Below are 16,743 nucleotides of genomic sequence, written 5' to 3'. Positions count from 1 at the left end.
CTCCTGCCCCCAGCTGGAGGCCCACACAGCCCTTTGCGATGTCAGCATCCTCATTTGAACCAGTTTCCCCCATGGTTCAAGCTAACAGGGCAGCTCTGCAGCGCACTAATCTCTGGCCATCCAAGTGCCAGCCAGCACTCTCCGGTAAGCGTTAGGGAGCCATCACACTTAACCAGGACAGATTCTTAATACACCCATGCTAGCCATGTGCCTCTCTCTTTCATCCTGCAGGAGGATTACATCAGGATCATGGAACCTGGTGAACTAGCTGTATGCTTGAAGGCCTACAGAGTGCAAAGAAGACGGAGGAGAGTACGACTGAGGCTCCTGCCAGCGCAGAAGAAGGAGCAGCAACCGCAGGAAGGGGCAACTGGGGCTCCCGCACACACTGCCCAAGAGCCAGAGCAAGCCGTCACAGGCCGGCACCTAGCGACACCCAGGCTCTATAGATGCCACCTTTCATTCCTGCGGATGACCGAGAACCAGTGTCGCCAAAGACTGCGACAAAGAATGTCTAGGGAACTGGTCGCTCACATCTGCCAGTTACTGCAGGGTTTGGCACCACGGGGACATGGAGGGCATCCACTGCCAGTGGCTGCAAAAGTGGCCGCAGTGCTCAATTTCTACGCTCGTGGCTCCTTTCAGGGCTCCACAGGTGACCTCTGTAGGATTGCTCAAGCTTCCACCCACAAATGCATCATGGATGCCATCCTTGCGAGGACACACAACTTTGTGCATTTCGCCTAGGATCAGGACAGCCAGGATACATGAGCAATTGAATTCGCCCAGATCTCGGGTTTCCCATAGGTGCAGGGTGTGATTGACTGCATTCGTGTGGCGCTCAGATCTCCATTGCAACACACGGTGTACAACCACAAGTGCTTCATTTGTTGAATGTGCAGTTGGTGTGCAGTCACCAGAAGCGCATCCTGCAGGTGTGCGCATGGTTTCCAGGGAGTGTGCATGATGCCTACATCCTCTGTCGGTCACAGATCTCTGGAGTCTTCCTGGATCCACAGAAGCTGCAGGGATGGCTCCTCAGGGACAAGGGCTACCTGCAGAGGCCTTGGTTGATGACCCCATGCGGCGGCCTCAGACTGCAGCAGAGCAACGATATAACGAGACTCATGCTGCAGCTCGCGTCTTGATGGAGCAGACCATCGGGATGCTAAAGATGAGGTTCCAGTGCCTGGACTGGTTTGTTGGAGCCTTGCAATACAGTCCTCAGAGGTTGTCACGCATCATCGTCATCTGCTGCGCCCTTTAAAACCTGGCACTCCAATGGGGAGACAAGCTGGCTGAGGAGGAGATGGAGGAGCTACACGTCTTCTCCGATGAGGAGGACGCTAACGAGGCTGAGGCTGAGGAGGTCCCCGGAGGCAACGATGACAGGGATGAGGCCCTCGCACTGGCTAGACGAGGAAGACACACTCAGGAGGACCTCATAGCCACTAGATTTGTGGAGGATTATGGTGACATGCAGTGAGCTGATCCCATAGTTCCTCACATCGCATTTGTGAACATTTGGCTCCAGTCTGGCTTATGGCAGCGCGAATACCCTCCTGTCATGGACAGGCGGTGGAGACCCTAATAGTTGCTCGATTGCAGGGGGATGATGACAAGATACACTGAGGACACTCCAGAAATCTTCACATAGACTCTGAGAACGTCTGACTCCTGTCTGGCCGAGGGCAGCTCGCTTGCGCTCCGTGATCAGGGGCATATCATAGAGATGCAGCCATGAAGCTTTAGAAACATCTGATGCGTTGTCCGCCTTCAGCACCTGAGCTCTTCAGGAGCTGGAGCACAGCATCAGTGGGCACAGATGCTGATGAGATGGGGGCCAGCCCCTCCTTAAAGGTACTGAGAGACACCGAGAGAATGAGAGAAACCTGTGGTGCCTGCCCACTACATTCTGGCAGCAAGGATAAGCACCACCGAGGTGCAGGCATCAGTAATGTCTCCAGGGGGTGTGAGGCCAGATCATCACTTTGGTCTGAAGGCTGCACAGAGCACAGGGAAGAAGCCCTGGACGGAGACACCTGCCTTTATCTTGTGCAGAAAGGTTTCACATCTGAGTGACAAGAACACTGCTCAGCAGAACAAGGAGCCACAAGCAGGGAGACATTCTTGGGAGTTTATTGACAATAGTCAACAGTATGTACAAGTGATCAACACCCGTGCCCAGGCTGTGCAACTAATTCTCCTTAATTGTCCTAACCCTGCCGCTACATCTTGGTGCTCCCCAGACATCCACAATGGAGGTGGAGGCAGCCTGCTGACTGCAACGCCCTGTGATGACTTTGGCAAGTGTCCTCTGGAGGGCTGAAATTTGGACGGCCCCAGCCTGCTTTCAGGGTAATGCTGTATGGTAGTGGCACCCTCCTCGGCTTGTGGAGCTAGAGCTGCTGAGGTCACAGGAAAAGGGGAGTCGGATGGACCGGACACTCTGAGTCACCTGGATGGATGGGCCCAGAGCGTCCACCTGCAGTTCCTCCTCCCTATGGGTGCCCAGGGGCCCCAGGCTGACTCCTTGAGGAGCAGGGGTAGCTGGAGTGAGATCGAGCTGCCTGTCATCCCTCTCACGTACACACTGTTGGAGGCCAACTATGGCATCAGCAATGGAGCTAAGCCCACATAGCAGTGCAGCAGGGAAATCCTGGACCAAGGACCCCATGGCGGCTGCCATCTTAACAGTGTTGACCTCGGTGCGTTGACATGCTGGCGCTATCAGCTCAGACAGAAGGCGGACGGACCCCTCTATCGTACCTTGCAATCTGAGGAGTACAGCAGACATCCCTTCCTGAGATACCCGAGCTTACCTTTGCAGGTCCAGCAACTGTAACATGACTGAGTTCAGAGGCTCGTCAACTGACCTGGACTCAGCAAATTTCTGGCCTCCAGCAGTCCTTCGAGTGCCGCACACCAGGTAAGTCCCTGCTGCCGCCTGCAGTGGATTAGACAGTGCGATGTGCTCACCAGATTGTGATCCCGGAGCTACTCTAAAGCTAGGTCCCACCGAGGTGTGCTTCTCTGTGCTGGTGGAGGGTGTGGGTGAGAGCTTTGACAGGACTTCAGAGAGGGTGCCTCCAGATTCCTCTTCAGAGATTTCTTTGGGGCTTGATTCGAGGCCCTCGGGCATGGACTCTGTCAGCTGTTTGACAGATGTGCCTGCAAAAGCAAGGAGAGATAATTAGTGCATGTGAAAGAGGACACATCACTCACAGCATGGTTGTCTGATGGATGTTGCACTGTTGGATCCCCACTTGGTAGAGTAGCACCGACCTCACCATCAGCACAGGACCAGTCCAGATCCTCGCCGGCCAGCTGGATGGCTCTGTTTTCAAAGTCCGTGAGGATCTTGATTTCAGGCATTCCACCACCGGTCTGCGTCCTGTCTCTCTTGTTGTGTGCTAGCTTATCCTGCATGGATAGAGATAGAGATAGAGAAAGTGTAAGCAGGACACCTGCCAGGCCAGATGATAAATGTGCCTGGCCTGTGCGGGTAGTGAGTGGTCCCATGGACGGGATGAGGACAATAACGGTGAGTATGAGAGAGTGAATGGTGATGTACCTTGAACTGGCAGTGAGTGAAGGCCCTGTGGATGTGCGCTGGGTTGGAGTGTGTGCATTGAGAGTGATGAAAAGAGTGACTTACCCTGGCAGAATGGAGATCATCATTCAACCTCTTGCGGCACTGGGTGGCTGTCCTCTTCTGACGGGTATTGGTGCTGACCACCGCTGCCACTGCCTCCCAAGCAGGATTGGTCACATTGCTGCCCATCCTACAGCCAGAGCAGGGGTACAGGACATTCCGGTGGTCCTCCGTGTCATCCAGCAGTCGCTCAAGGGGCCCGTCATTAATCCCGGGGGTGGGGGGGTGTGGGCAGGGGGTGGCTGCAGTCTTCTTGCCTTTGAGAGCCATGGCTCCTGAACAGAAGTGGTGAGCTGGAAGCAATGAGCACTATGCTTGTGGCTGGCCTTTAAACACGGCGCCTGGCATGATGAAACTGCAGGGTGATGGCGGGCAGGCAAATGAGGACCCTAACCGCCATGGAAACGGAGTGTTTCCCGGGAGTGCATAAATAATTAGGTGGGCTCGGGACGATACGGAGAGTAAACCCGCTATTGCCATCAGCAGGCAGCACGCCATTTTACCCACCCGCTACCGCACTTGGTGCAAATTTGGGAAAATTCTGCCCAACGTTTCGAGTCCATATGACTCTTCAACAGACTTTTATGCTATTGCTTTTTTGTTATGCAATCTCTTCCATTCATTTTCTAAATACCATCGCTTTCTCTCTTGTTCTATCTTTTCCACACATATCTTCTGTGACACTGCTCATTGTAGTGGAAGGTTATGCTGTGACAATTAATTTTGCTGGTATGTGGAAGTCGGAAGGGCAATTTTAAATGAAGTTTGTAAGGGTTCTTCTTGGAGGCAGAGTAGCAAGTCTTTTGGATTTGTTTCTGGAAAATAAATATGACTGAATAGTTGGCTTTGGTACATACGTTTAAATCTAAGATCCTTATTTTGAACTTGTTTCTGCTATTTATATTCATCATCTATTTTGATGGCTGTTTTTGAGTATGGAGATGAGCATAAGTGAAATAAATGCAGGTGGTGTAACCATTCAGCATAATTTACAAAATGGAAAGATTAAACAATTCCATGATGCAAATTCAAGTTTTCATGATGTCTCGCATACAACATACTGTATTTGTTACATAAGCAACTCTTTGAATTAAGTATGCTGCATTGTTTAGTAAGTCAAAAAGGTTAACTCCTGCTTTACCTTGTTTTGGTATTATATTTAAAGAAACAAATTCTGGTTACTTTTGCTGCTTGACATATAGATTTCCCTGGGAATTTCTCAGTAATGTTCCATGGATATACAAGTGTGCAGCAGAACGAAGCCTATAAACAGCAAGTCCTGGCATGCTCCATGAATACTCTGTCTTGCTGTCAATCGCAAATATTTCTTGAGTTGCAGACACAGAGACAGGCCTGCAATCTTATCAAATCTCCTAATCCCAGCATTTGGAAATACCATGAACTCTAGTTTTAGATTTCTTCGACGCACAAACCTCTGATACTGTTTGACACATTTCAAAATCCTAAAATTGTTAATGTACTGGTAATTTTAACAATTTTGGAAATTATAATGCATATTAATGAATTTATAATGTCACGGTTTGTCATTTCCAGTTATATGTTTCTATAGTCAGAGTCCAAGTGGTTTCTGGAGCAAGTTCATTGGTTCTTTCATTTTCTGGTGATTATTTTCATGCACCCCTTACTAGTTTTTCATTGGGAATTTATTTATATACTATGCCTAACTTTGATTGACACACTCCCCACCTGTTTCATTGTGATTTGTTGCAATTTTATAAATATGAAATTTGAGCTGAATTAGTAACAAGGCTAATATGTACTTTGCATATAAGGTGTGATGGCTGAGGTGTGATATTTGAAATGTAAGAGGCGGATTATTGGATAGACATACATAGACAGATAAATAGAAGAATACAAGAAAAATCCAGGTTAAGTTGAAAATTGAAAACAAATTTGATATAGCATTTTGCACATACAAATGCATCTGTTAGGAGGAAAACCTATATTAACTGAATTAGCATTACTCCATCAAACATCTGAAAACCTTTTACCATCTTTCCTACAATATTTTAGGAATTTTACACAAATATATCACTCCTCCTACCTGTCCATTAGCAGATCCAGTAATAAACTGATTAGCTCTGTTGTCCATGCACAAGCTTAACAGAGGGGAACCTAGATAAAAATGAAAAACTCAGACTTTATATCAGGATTTATACCTCAGGCATACAGCTTAGAAATGATTATAATTGAAACAATCCACACATCTTCACTGATGAAAGATTTAGTAAGACTAATGCAAACTTACCTGATAAAACCGCCGACTGATACAGCAATGCATTACTAGTGAGATCCCAAACCTTATATAAAAAAAGAGTAATGTGATTGCTACAGAATAATGTTTGTTATCCTACATGGCAATGTATTACAAATTTCAAAGTCAAGGAGACATTATTTTTTAAAGGATAAGTGCCTTATAAGTCAGCTTTCAAAGGTCTTCAATTTTACACCTCATACTTCATGTACCATGCCCTAAGAGGTCATTGGCGACCATGGACTTCCATTGGATTGGTCCATGATTATGCTTAGCAAAGTATTTCAGCAGTTTGCCATTGCCTTCTGCAATAAGGCTGACCAGGAAACTCTCCTGCTCTTTACCACCTGCAATCAGGCATACTGGAAGGATTTACAGGTTGATAATCAACCTGTTTGGCCACATTATGAATGTACCTTCTGTGGTCATTAAATCTTGAAGTGGGGACTTGAACCCAGAGCTTCTGGCCCAGAGGTAGGGATACTACTACTGCGCCACAAGACCTCCTACAGATTTTACACCTTTATTCCTAACTCATTAGTGCTCCAAACCTTGTGCAACTCTAGCAGGGCAATGATGACATACTATTTTTGTCCTCAAGCCTCGTCATCCTAATTTAGGCACATTGCAGGTACCAAACACCACAGCGCTACTCATCTGTCAGGGCCTAATTAATTTCAGCCAGTGCCAAGACTCACAGTTAAGCTAGGTGGGCCAGTGTGGCAGGGGTGGGTTGTGGGGCTGGCAGCTGTCTGCAGTTCAATCTTGGGACCTTGCTATTGTATAATAACGAATTACACACCCAAGTTGAGCTGAAGCTATAAGGGAAGATTGCTCTTGTTGCTGTGTGCAGGCACATTTATAAACATGTTCTTTCTGAATGCACTTAGAATTCCACTGCATGCTACAGTTAGAGCTGCTCTTCCTCAAATATTTCTTCAACTCCCCTTCAGAAAAGTGCCTCTTACTACATATTACAAGGCTGAATGAAATTGTCAGTTTGGCTGAATTATGAGCAGTTTTGCAATGTGGATCTGCACCAACTACAAACTGGTTAGTGAATCCCCAAAGTAATTCCAAGTAGCAATGCTAAAAGCGGTTCCAAATAGCAGCATAAACAGAAAGCAGATATGCCATGAAAGGCAGAAGCAACTATCTTTTCTGGCCCCTGGGATACTGAGCAGCTCTTGGAACCGTTCTAGTGAAGTGTTTTGTGCTCAAAGTACTCGTCCAGCAATTGGGGAAAATATGATCTTAAACTGTGGCTTAAGAACTATGCATGCAAGCTTGCATGAGTTTGTGCCGTTCTGCTGCATTATGTAAACAAAAGCAATTTCTAAAACAGTCAAGGTTTGAACTGGTGTTTCAGAATTGCTTCCTAAATTGACTCCATGTGTCACTGGTAACTGATCATGGAGTTGATTTGATAAATAGGTTGCGCTAGCCCTCTTTTCGATATAAAAATCCACTGGAGTTTAGAAGAGTGAGGGGTGGCTTGACTGAAATATATAAAATCCTGAACGGTCTTGACAAGGTGAACGTGGAAAGAATGTTTTCTCCTGTAGGTGAGTTCAGAACTAGGGGGCACTGTTTTAAAATTAGGGGTTTCCCTTTTACAACAGAGATAAGGAGAAACTTTTTCTCTGAGGGTTGTTCAACTTTGGAACTCTGCCTCAGAAGGCGGTAGAGACGGGGTCATTGAGTATTTTTATGGCGGAGGTAGATAGATTCTTGTTAGGCAAGGGAAATCAAAGGTTATTGGGGGAAGATTGGAATGTGGGATTCAAAACACTAACAGATCAGCCATGATCTTATTGAATGGCAGAGCAGGCTCAAGGGGCCGAATGGCCTACTTCTGCTCCTTTTTCGTATGCTTGTATATTCGTAAAAACAAAGAAGTGATGTTGAATCCTGTAGAAGACAATGGCAGGAGTAGTGTGTGTACTCCTGAATGCCCTATTATATGAAGGATATTGGAAGCATGTAAATGGTACAGCAACAATGATCTCAGGAAGGGCTTAAAAAAATTTTTAAAAAAGGGGAGAATCTAATTGCAGTTTTCAACTAAAGGGTTCAAGAAAGTTGTAACAGACCGGTTGGTGAATGGGCATAGGGGAAGAAACTTAACTTGTACCCAAGTCAGGATGTATGTCCATGGTGCAATTTCTCTACGGTCAAGACAAATTCGATCTCAAATCTCACTAGATTGGAACTACATGAACTGTAAGCGCTAAAAGATTGACCTGAGGCAGTTCGCTGGGTTGGAGCCCTGACAATTTTGTGTGGCTCTGACGTTGAATCGATCCAGTGGAGTTTGGCTGCCAGCTGCAGCACCCAGTCTTTTTGTGGAGACAGGAAGAGCACTCCTGCTTCTTCTATAAATTTCATACAATCATAGGCAGATACAGTATAGAAGTGTCTATGTCCTTCTGAATGAGTTATCCAGTTAACCCCACTCCCCTGCTATTTCCCCATAACCTTGCAAATTTCTCCTTTTCAAGTATTTTTAAAAATTTATTCTTCCACAGGATGCGGGAGTTGCTGGCTAGGTCAGCATTTGTTTCCCATCCTGAATCGCCCTTGAGAAGGTGGTGATAAGCAGTTTTCTTGAATCACTGCTATCCATGTGCACCCACAGAGCTGTTAGGAAGGGAAATGTACAATTCTCTTTCGAAAGTTGCGATTGAATCTGTTTTCACCATCCTTTTCAGATAGTGCAATCTGCTTCCAACACCCTTTCTAGATCAGAACAACTCACTTTATAAAAGGACTATTCATCTCCTTCATTGCTTTTTTGCCAAATATATTAAATGCATCCTAGTTACCAACCCACCTGTCAGTGGAAACAGTTCCTCCCTAGCTACTCCATCAAAACTACTTGAAAAATGGTTTATTGACTGGCCTCCAGTGGCCCCTTCAAGGCAGCTCAAGACCTGGTGTTACGGACCAAGTTGGAGGAGTGTGCAGTTAATTCCAGCCCCACTTCTCCACAGGCCGTAACACGAGTTTAAATGTTTAATTCACCCACAAAACTGGCCAATCATTACCCTTTGATACTGTTATTCCCAGTACAAAAGGACTCTAACCAGGCTTCTTTCAGTAAACACAAAAAATTTATTATAAAACAAACTACTTTTTAAAAACAAGTCAATAAACTGATTAACAAACAGGTTGTAGTTTAGAAGTGGAACGATTTTTCCCTTTTAAAAAAAGATATTCGAACCCCATACACTCACACACAAATACGACACAAGATAAAACAAACACAGTCCCCTGCAGCGGTTGGAGAATGGGAAAGTTTCTTTTAAAAGGATAAAATTCGAAGAGATCTCAATGCTGTTGATCTAACAGAATTCTGGTCACAATAGGTCTGGAAGTTCCTTCAGATGGATTTTTTGGTGAAACTGTCCTAGATGAATCTTATTTACTACAACTTTGCTATTTACTACAACTTTGCAGACTTTTTGAAAAGATAGATAAGTTATCCTGATGAAAGGTTTCTGAGGAACGTTTAACATAAAGGTGGGGCAGAGAGACAGAAAGAGAGATTGTTTTCCTTGCAACTTGTTTCTAGGGCACCAACTCTGACTGAGAGTTTTCAAAAACTCAGGTGTTCAGTTTAGGCCAGGTGTTTTTAACCAATGAGCAGGAGTCTTTAGCCTGGCAACAGCAGTTCTTTGTTAACTTAGATATACAAAGTATCTCTTTCCTCTCCAGATGTTCTAAGCCGGGCATCTATCTTGACCCATGGTTTCTTAAAGAACAGCGCATTCACAGATCGAATTAATATTGCAATTAATTAATATTTGTAATTAATATTGCAAACTTTTAAAAATAACTCAGAAAGAATGTCCAAAATTCAATGCCCTTCAATTTTTCCAAAAATGGGTTCCTCACACTAGTGCAATTAGGAGGTGCTGTCACAATGTGTGCTTCTTCATTTCAATTTTGCATCAGGGTCTTACAACCAGCGTGCCCATTTACAAGCCTGCCTAAAAATGGCATTAGATAGACATTGGCAATCAACGGGAGAGCCAAGGAGGTACCTACCCTTCCACCGTATAATTTTAGAGTCTTGGTCACCAGCTTTTCAGACACTGAACGGATGGTTGAGAGTTGAATTTCTCCCCCATAGACTCGGTGCAAAGGGATGGTATGTAGAAATTTCCTCACACAGAGGGTTCTTAAGATCTGGAATGCACAACCAATGAAGAGTGCAGGAGGGCATGCCAGAAGCAGCACCTGCACACCTAAAAATGTGGTGTCAACCTGGTGAAACTACAACACAGGACTACTTGCGTACCAAACAACATAAGCAGCAAGTGATAGACAGCGCTAATCGATTCAACAACCAATGGATCAGATCTAAGCTCTGCAGTTCTGCCACATCAGTCATGAATGGCGATGGACAATTAAACAACTCACTGGAGGCGGCAGCTCCACAAATATCCCCATCCTCAATGATGGAGGAGCCCAGCACATCAGTGCAAAAGATAAGGCTGAAGCATTTGCAACAATCTTCAGCCAGGAGGGCCAAATAGATAAGCCATCTTGGCTTCCTCCGGAGGTGACCAGCATCACAGTTGCCAGTCTTCAGCCAACTTAATTCATTCCACATGATATCAAGAAACAGCTGAAGGCACTAAATATTGCAAAGGCTATGGGCCCTGACAATATTCCAGCAATAGTGCTGAAGACCTGTGCTTGAGAGCTTGCCGTGCCCCTAGCCAAGCTGTTCCAGTACAGCTACAATATTGGCATCTACCTGGCAATGTGGCAAATTGCCCAGGTATATCCTGTCCACAAAAGGCAGGGCAAATCCAACCCAGCCAGTTACCGCCCTAAGAGTCTACTCTCGATCATCAGTAAAGTGATGGAAGGGGTCATCAACGGTACTATCAAGCAGCACTTGCTTAGCAATAAGCTGCTCACTAGCGCTCAGTTTGGGTTTTGCCAGGGCCATTCAGCTCCTGACCTCATTACAGCCTTGGTTCAAGAATGGACAAAAGAGCTGAACTCCACAGGTGAGGTGAGAATGACTGCCCTTGACATCAAGGCAGCATGTGACCAAGTGTGGCATCAAGGAACACTAGTAAAACTGGAGTCAATGGGAATCAGGGAGAATCAGTTGGAGCCATACGAAGTGCAAAGGAAGATGGTTGTGGTTGTTGGAGGTCAAACATCTCATTTCCAGGCCATCACTGCAGGAGTTCCTCAGGGTAGTATCCTAGGCCCAGTCATCTTCAGCTGCTTCATCAATGATCTTCCTTCCATCACAAGGTCAGAAGTGGGGATGTTCGCTGACAATTCCACAATGTTCAGCATCATTTGCGACTCCTCAGATACTAAAACAGTCCCATGTCCAAACATAGCAAGATCTGGACAATGAGTAGCAAGAACTGGATAAATGTAGCAAAGCCTGTCCACCATCCACAAGGCACAAGTCAGGAGTGTGACGGAATACTCCTCACTTGCCTGGATGAGTGCAGCTCCAGCAAAACTCGAGAAGCTTGACATCATCCAGGATAAAGCAACCTACTTGATTGGCACCACATCCACAAACATTCACTTCCTCCACCATTGATGCATAGTGGCAGCAGTGTGTACCATCTACACGATGCACTGCAGGAACTCACCAAAGCTCCTTAGACATCACCTTCCAAACCCACAACCACTACCATCTGGAAGAACAAGGGCAGCAGACACATGGGAAGCTGCCCACCACCTGGAAGCTCCCCTCCAAGCCACTCACCGTCCTGACTTGGAAATATATCCAAGTTCCTTCGCTGTCATTGGGTCAAAACCCTGGAACTCCCTCCCTAACAGCACTGTGGGTGGACTGCAGTGGTTCAAGAAGGCAGCTCACCACCACCTTCTCAAGGGCAATTAGGAATGGGCAATAATTGCTGGGTTAGCCAGCGATGCCCACATCCCATAAGTGAAAAAAAGTGGTTAGTGAAGCGGAGATTACAGCATAATTTAACTAGGATTAGGAAATAAATGAAAATGAGACAGAGAAAGTAAATGTGATTTAAGTAGACAGGGGCAGTTAAGGTGATTGGAAAATGTAATTTCTTGAAGTCCTGGTTTGAATTTAGTAATAATAGAAGAGACAGATGTCGATCTGTGAAGTGAATGACTCATTTCTGGAGGCTAGAAGATGTACTCCAACAAAGCAGTTAATACTGTGACAAATGGCTGCTGGACCAATGGACAAGTCATTGGTTTGGGAAGAAAACTGGAGGTGTTGGGATGCATTCTGATTGAGAACATCAAGGTTGTAAGAATTGTAAACTGAGATAATTTTATAGAACAAAAACAACTTCAGTTATAAAAAACATTTTAAAATCGCAACCTGCATACCTTAAAAGTCCTATCTTCAGAAATCGATATGAGTATATTCAATTGCCAAGGACAAAATTCTGCAGCTGTTACCATTCCAAGATGACCTTCTAAAACGGCCAAAATATCCTCCTGCTAATAGAGTATTAAACATCGGTATATAAATAGGTCATTTTACAAGAGTATGAATTTCTCTTTTTAACATAGTATTGGTCTATCACTTGATTATTAACATTAGAAAGTTACAGGTTTATTCATCACTAAGCATCCATTAAGAAAAAGATGATGGTTAACTTAATTTAATTCAGGGCACCTTCAAAAAAGAATTGCATAATTATCTGAAGAGAAAACTTTTGAAGGGTTACAGGGAAGAAGCGGGAGAATGGGACTAGCTCTTGCAAAGAGCTGGCACAATAGGATGAATGGTCTCCTTCTGAAATCATTCTTTGATTCTAAGATTGGAACACGCAGTAATCAAGGATAGATGATGCGGTATTCTTAAACTTTGTCTTCTCTCCACTTTGCAGACTAATCACCCCGTTCCCTCTTGCAAAACCTTCCCAAACCCCCCTACTTAGGACTTATCTGCTTATTGGCAAGCCTCCCTTTTGTGGCAGCCAGCGGTCTATGACTGTCTAAACCACTTCTCCCACGTGGCAGGCAGCTGCCACTTTCCATTTGTTTCAGGAAAGCAGCAGACCAGCAACATGTAGATGAAGCCCAGCAGTTAATATACCCTGGACCTTAAATACAGGACTGCAAGTGCGCTTTGCATTCACCACCTTCCCACCCTGAACCACACTGGGAGTTAAAATTGACTCCAATAATTCAGCATCACTAAGTTCTAAAATAAGGTAAACGATTATTATAAAAACAAAAAGCTAAAAGCTACTGCGGATGCTGGAAATCCAAAACAAAAACAGAATTACCTGGAAAAACTCAGCAGGTCTGGCAGCATCGGCAGAGAAGAAATCAGTTAACGTTTCGAGCCTTCATGGCCCTTCTGAAGGCTCGAAACGTTAACTGATTTCTTCTCCGCCGATGCTGCCAGACCTGCTGAGTTTTTCCAGGTAATTCTGTTTTTGTAAACGATTATTATGTTGTCTTTGAACTTACCTTACTGTTCAACACATAGATTTTGTCATCTGCACAAGTGGCCAGTATCTGGTCATCTGGACTGAAGCATAAATATAACACCTTTCCCAGGAGAGTTCCTACAACTGTTCCTCTTGGGACAAAGCCTGCAAGCATCAAGTTAAAAATTACAACCACACCCACACAAATATATACAAACATAAAGCCAAGGTATTCATACAGACTAGTATTTCTTTTTACACTTTGAACACAATAGCAGAAGATGTCTGACAAGGTGCCACACAGGAGATAACAGTATTAGGAAAGATTAAGGGGCAGGTTAGCAGATTGGATCAAAAACTAGGGGAGGAAACAGGAAATAAAGGCTGAGAGCAATTTCTTGAGAGCAGTTGGAAGTGGAGAGAACTGTTCCAACATGGTTCTGTTCTGGACCCCTTTTGTAACTGTGTAGATCAATGATTTGCATATAGGACTAGAGGACGTGGTGTGCATAAATAGGAAGCATAGTAAATCATTCTTAGGACCATAGCAAGCTGCAATGGGATGTTGATAGGTGGTTGAATGGACAAAATGATGGCAGATGGAATTTAATATCATTAAATTTTGTTGCTGCATGTTGTAACATCTTACGATCAGATGATTTCTTCTGTTCTAAATGTGATCAAAGGGTATGTGATTTTGATTTCACTAGAAATACCAACAAGAGGAAATCTCCCTGCATTTATTCATAATGTTGTTACACATAAAGAGTCATTTTGTCTTTGTGTGTTAGTGTAAAACAGGCAATAGTAAACTATTTACTCCTCCTCTTTCAGGTACCGTGCTCTAAGATGGCATTGGTGATCATGGACTTCCATTGGATTGGTCCACGATTATGCTTGGCAAAGTACTGCAGTGGTTTGCTGTTGCCTTCCGCAGTATGGCTGACCAGGGAACTCTCTCGCTCTTACCTCCTGCCATCAGGTGTATTAGGAATATTTACAAGCTGATAAACAACCTGTTTGGCCACGTTATGAACATATCTTAAATGGCTATGACTACAATGGAGATTAAATCGTGAGATGTTAACCGGGCTGCTGATTCACCATTACCCATTTTACACCATTGCACAGTCAACCCCACCCTCCACCACCCCAAATTTTGTCTGGACAAAATCATCCCCACTGATTTTTTTTTATTTTACATAATTGTCTTCAACAGTTCAAACTACTTAAACTGCCAACAGTATGATCTGAGTTCACTGTACCACACCATCCAAGCATAAATAGCTTTTCTCTCCATCTGGATTTCATGGTAAAAGAACTACATCTTTTTCACAGTGCACATAAAGAATAATTGTTCATCCTCAGTGCTTTAATCTTACCCAGTAACGCTTTTATAAAATAAAGCAGAGAGGAATTGGGATATGCCAAGGAACCAAAACTATTTTTATCACTGCAAAATACTTAAGAAAATGTGTACCTTCTTGTATTTTCTTTTGACATGCTTCCACATCCCATATAATGATATAATCTTCAGCTGCAGAACACAGAAGTGTTGGTTCATAGTGGTTTCCAAATGTTAGTGCAGTAATTGATTGGTGGTGGCCTTTCAATTCCAGGGTCTGTATAAAGTTAATGAATGGACCCATCAATACCTTCATACTTCTGCAAGAATATTGACTTGAAACAGAATGCAGAATATTCTAACTGCGGAACATATTGATTAAAATCACATTAATTAATAATTATAGAAAGTTTCTGGATTATTAATTGCTTTGGGGCATTCACTGTGTTAACTGCAAGTGTTGCTATTATAACTAGATTCCCTACCAACTGAGGTGACCTGACAAATAAAATTGATGTACTGGTCCACGGTACTGGTCCACGGTAGTATAACAAACTGCAATGTAAAGTTTTAATTGAAGATAAATTAACGTATATAACTTTGCTGGAGATACAAATTTACACTTTTTTTTACAAGATGAACATACTTTGACTTTTACATGTAAATAAGGCAGTGGGAAATTTGCACATTGGTCCAATAGCATGTTCATCCAAAAATATTAATAAAACTTGAGCTATTCAGGCCCAAAAAGAGGTGACTTAAAAAAGGGCCTAATATAGGAATTTTAAGGCAGTCACTTGGATAAAAAAAAGATAAATAAATGGCATTGATTCCTGCAAGTTTCAGGGTGACTACAGGTAGCTGTAAAGAGAGACATGTTGCCAAAGCTTTACATCTTGCACTCATCAGGACAAAGGCAAGAATGCCAAATTTCAAACAATCACAATATTTTACACTACAGGAGAAAAAGATGCTGATTGATTAGCAAGTCCTAGTCAACCAATCAGCACCAACATCTAATCACATTGCCAGTTGGAGGGGGCACTTAAACAACCTGAAAGATCTGCTGTGAAATAAATCACAAATAAACTCTCAATCCAGTTTGAATTCACGTCCACAGCACAAAAATTGTCCAGAATTCAGCATTAATTTGTACTGTTGGTCATTCTTTCTTTTCAAAAAGTATTTTTTAATGATACTTAAAAATAGACATAAACAATGCAGTGAACGTTTGCATTACTATAAAACAACTAGGAAAGGAAAATTACAAATAATGATGACCAGAATATACTGCCAGTGGAAGTCGAGGTCACAGTATTGTCGTTGTGGAGGTGGTGTACTGCTGCACCTGTGCTACAGTAAAGCTCTGTTCCCAAGTGAACAATTACATTACCGAAATGTTAATAGTGATTGGAAAAAAAACTCAGTTTTAATCCAATGTCCACTAAACAAAGCAATACTTACACAACCTCTCTCTGAAAAAGTATTACCTGCAGGATTGGATTGTGGATATTCCAAACACATACATCTCGTTTGTCATGAGGGAAAGCACAATACTTCCAGCAACAAGCTAGCTGAATATGTGACAGTGGAGTATTGGACTGAACACAATGTTTTTCTGTAATAACTTCTTTCAAATAACCATTTTCCGCAATCTGGTGGATAGTGGTACTTGCCCACATTCTAAAAGTAAAATGAAAAATATCATCAAACTTATAAAAAGAAAAATCGAATGGATCTTTACAAACAAATATCAAAGTAATAGGGTCAGGGCAACAATCACTACTTCAATAGAACAAATTGCCTCTGTCGACGTTACTCTGAAATAAGCCACTGGGGCCAGAATGACTCGGTGTGATTTTCTCTCCCTGCGTGCAGGGAAGTACTGAGCCATTGCTCAGAAGCTTCTCTTGACAGGGTAACAGATTGGAAACTCACTTTGTAGAGAATTCCATTCATGGACCCAAGTGGTTTACAGTTACCGGACCCACCAGTGGAAGTTTCAATTCAACTCCCCCTGACGACTCTAATCACCTCACTTAGTAGCCCT

At 43.6% G+C, this 16,743-nt stretch overlaps 1 protein-coding gene across 1 annotated transcript in view; it reads right to left on the bottom strand.

The window, feature by feature from the left end:
• wdr27 (WD repeat domain 27) overlaps positions 1 to 16,743 on the bottom strand; it is a 478,059-nt gene that overhangs the window by 458,500 nt on the left and 2,816 nt on the right. Inside the window, exons 2-7 of the mRNA XM_078556372.1 lie at positions 16,184 to 16,376; positions 14,829 to 14,970; positions 13,389 to 13,513; positions 12,294 to 12,407; positions 5,925 to 5,976; positions 5,721 to 5,791 (exon numbers count right to left, since the gene is read on the bottom strand). Coding sequence (XP_078412498.1) covers positions 5,721 to 5,791; positions 5,925 to 5,976; positions 12,294 to 12,407; positions 13,389 to 13,513; positions 14,829 to 14,970; positions 16,184 to 16,375 — 696 coding nt within the window. The 5' untranslated portion in view covers position 16,376. The remainder of the gene's footprint in view (positions 1 to 5,720; positions 5,792 to 5,924; positions 5,977 to 12,293; positions 12,408 to 13,388; positions 13,514 to 14,828; positions 14,971 to 16,183; positions 16,377 to 16,743) is intronic.

Source organism: Cetorhinus maximus, chromosome 14 (assembly GCF_964194155.1).
Source record: "Cetorhinus maximus chromosome 14, sCetMax3.hap1.1, whole genome shotgun sequence".
NCBI classification, from domain to species: Eukaryota; Metazoa; Chordata; class Chondrichthyes; order Lamniformes; family Cetorhinidae; genus Cetorhinus; species Cetorhinus maximus.
Note: the sequence above shows the minus strand (reverse complement) of the source record. Positions and strands in the feature narration are given on the sequence as shown.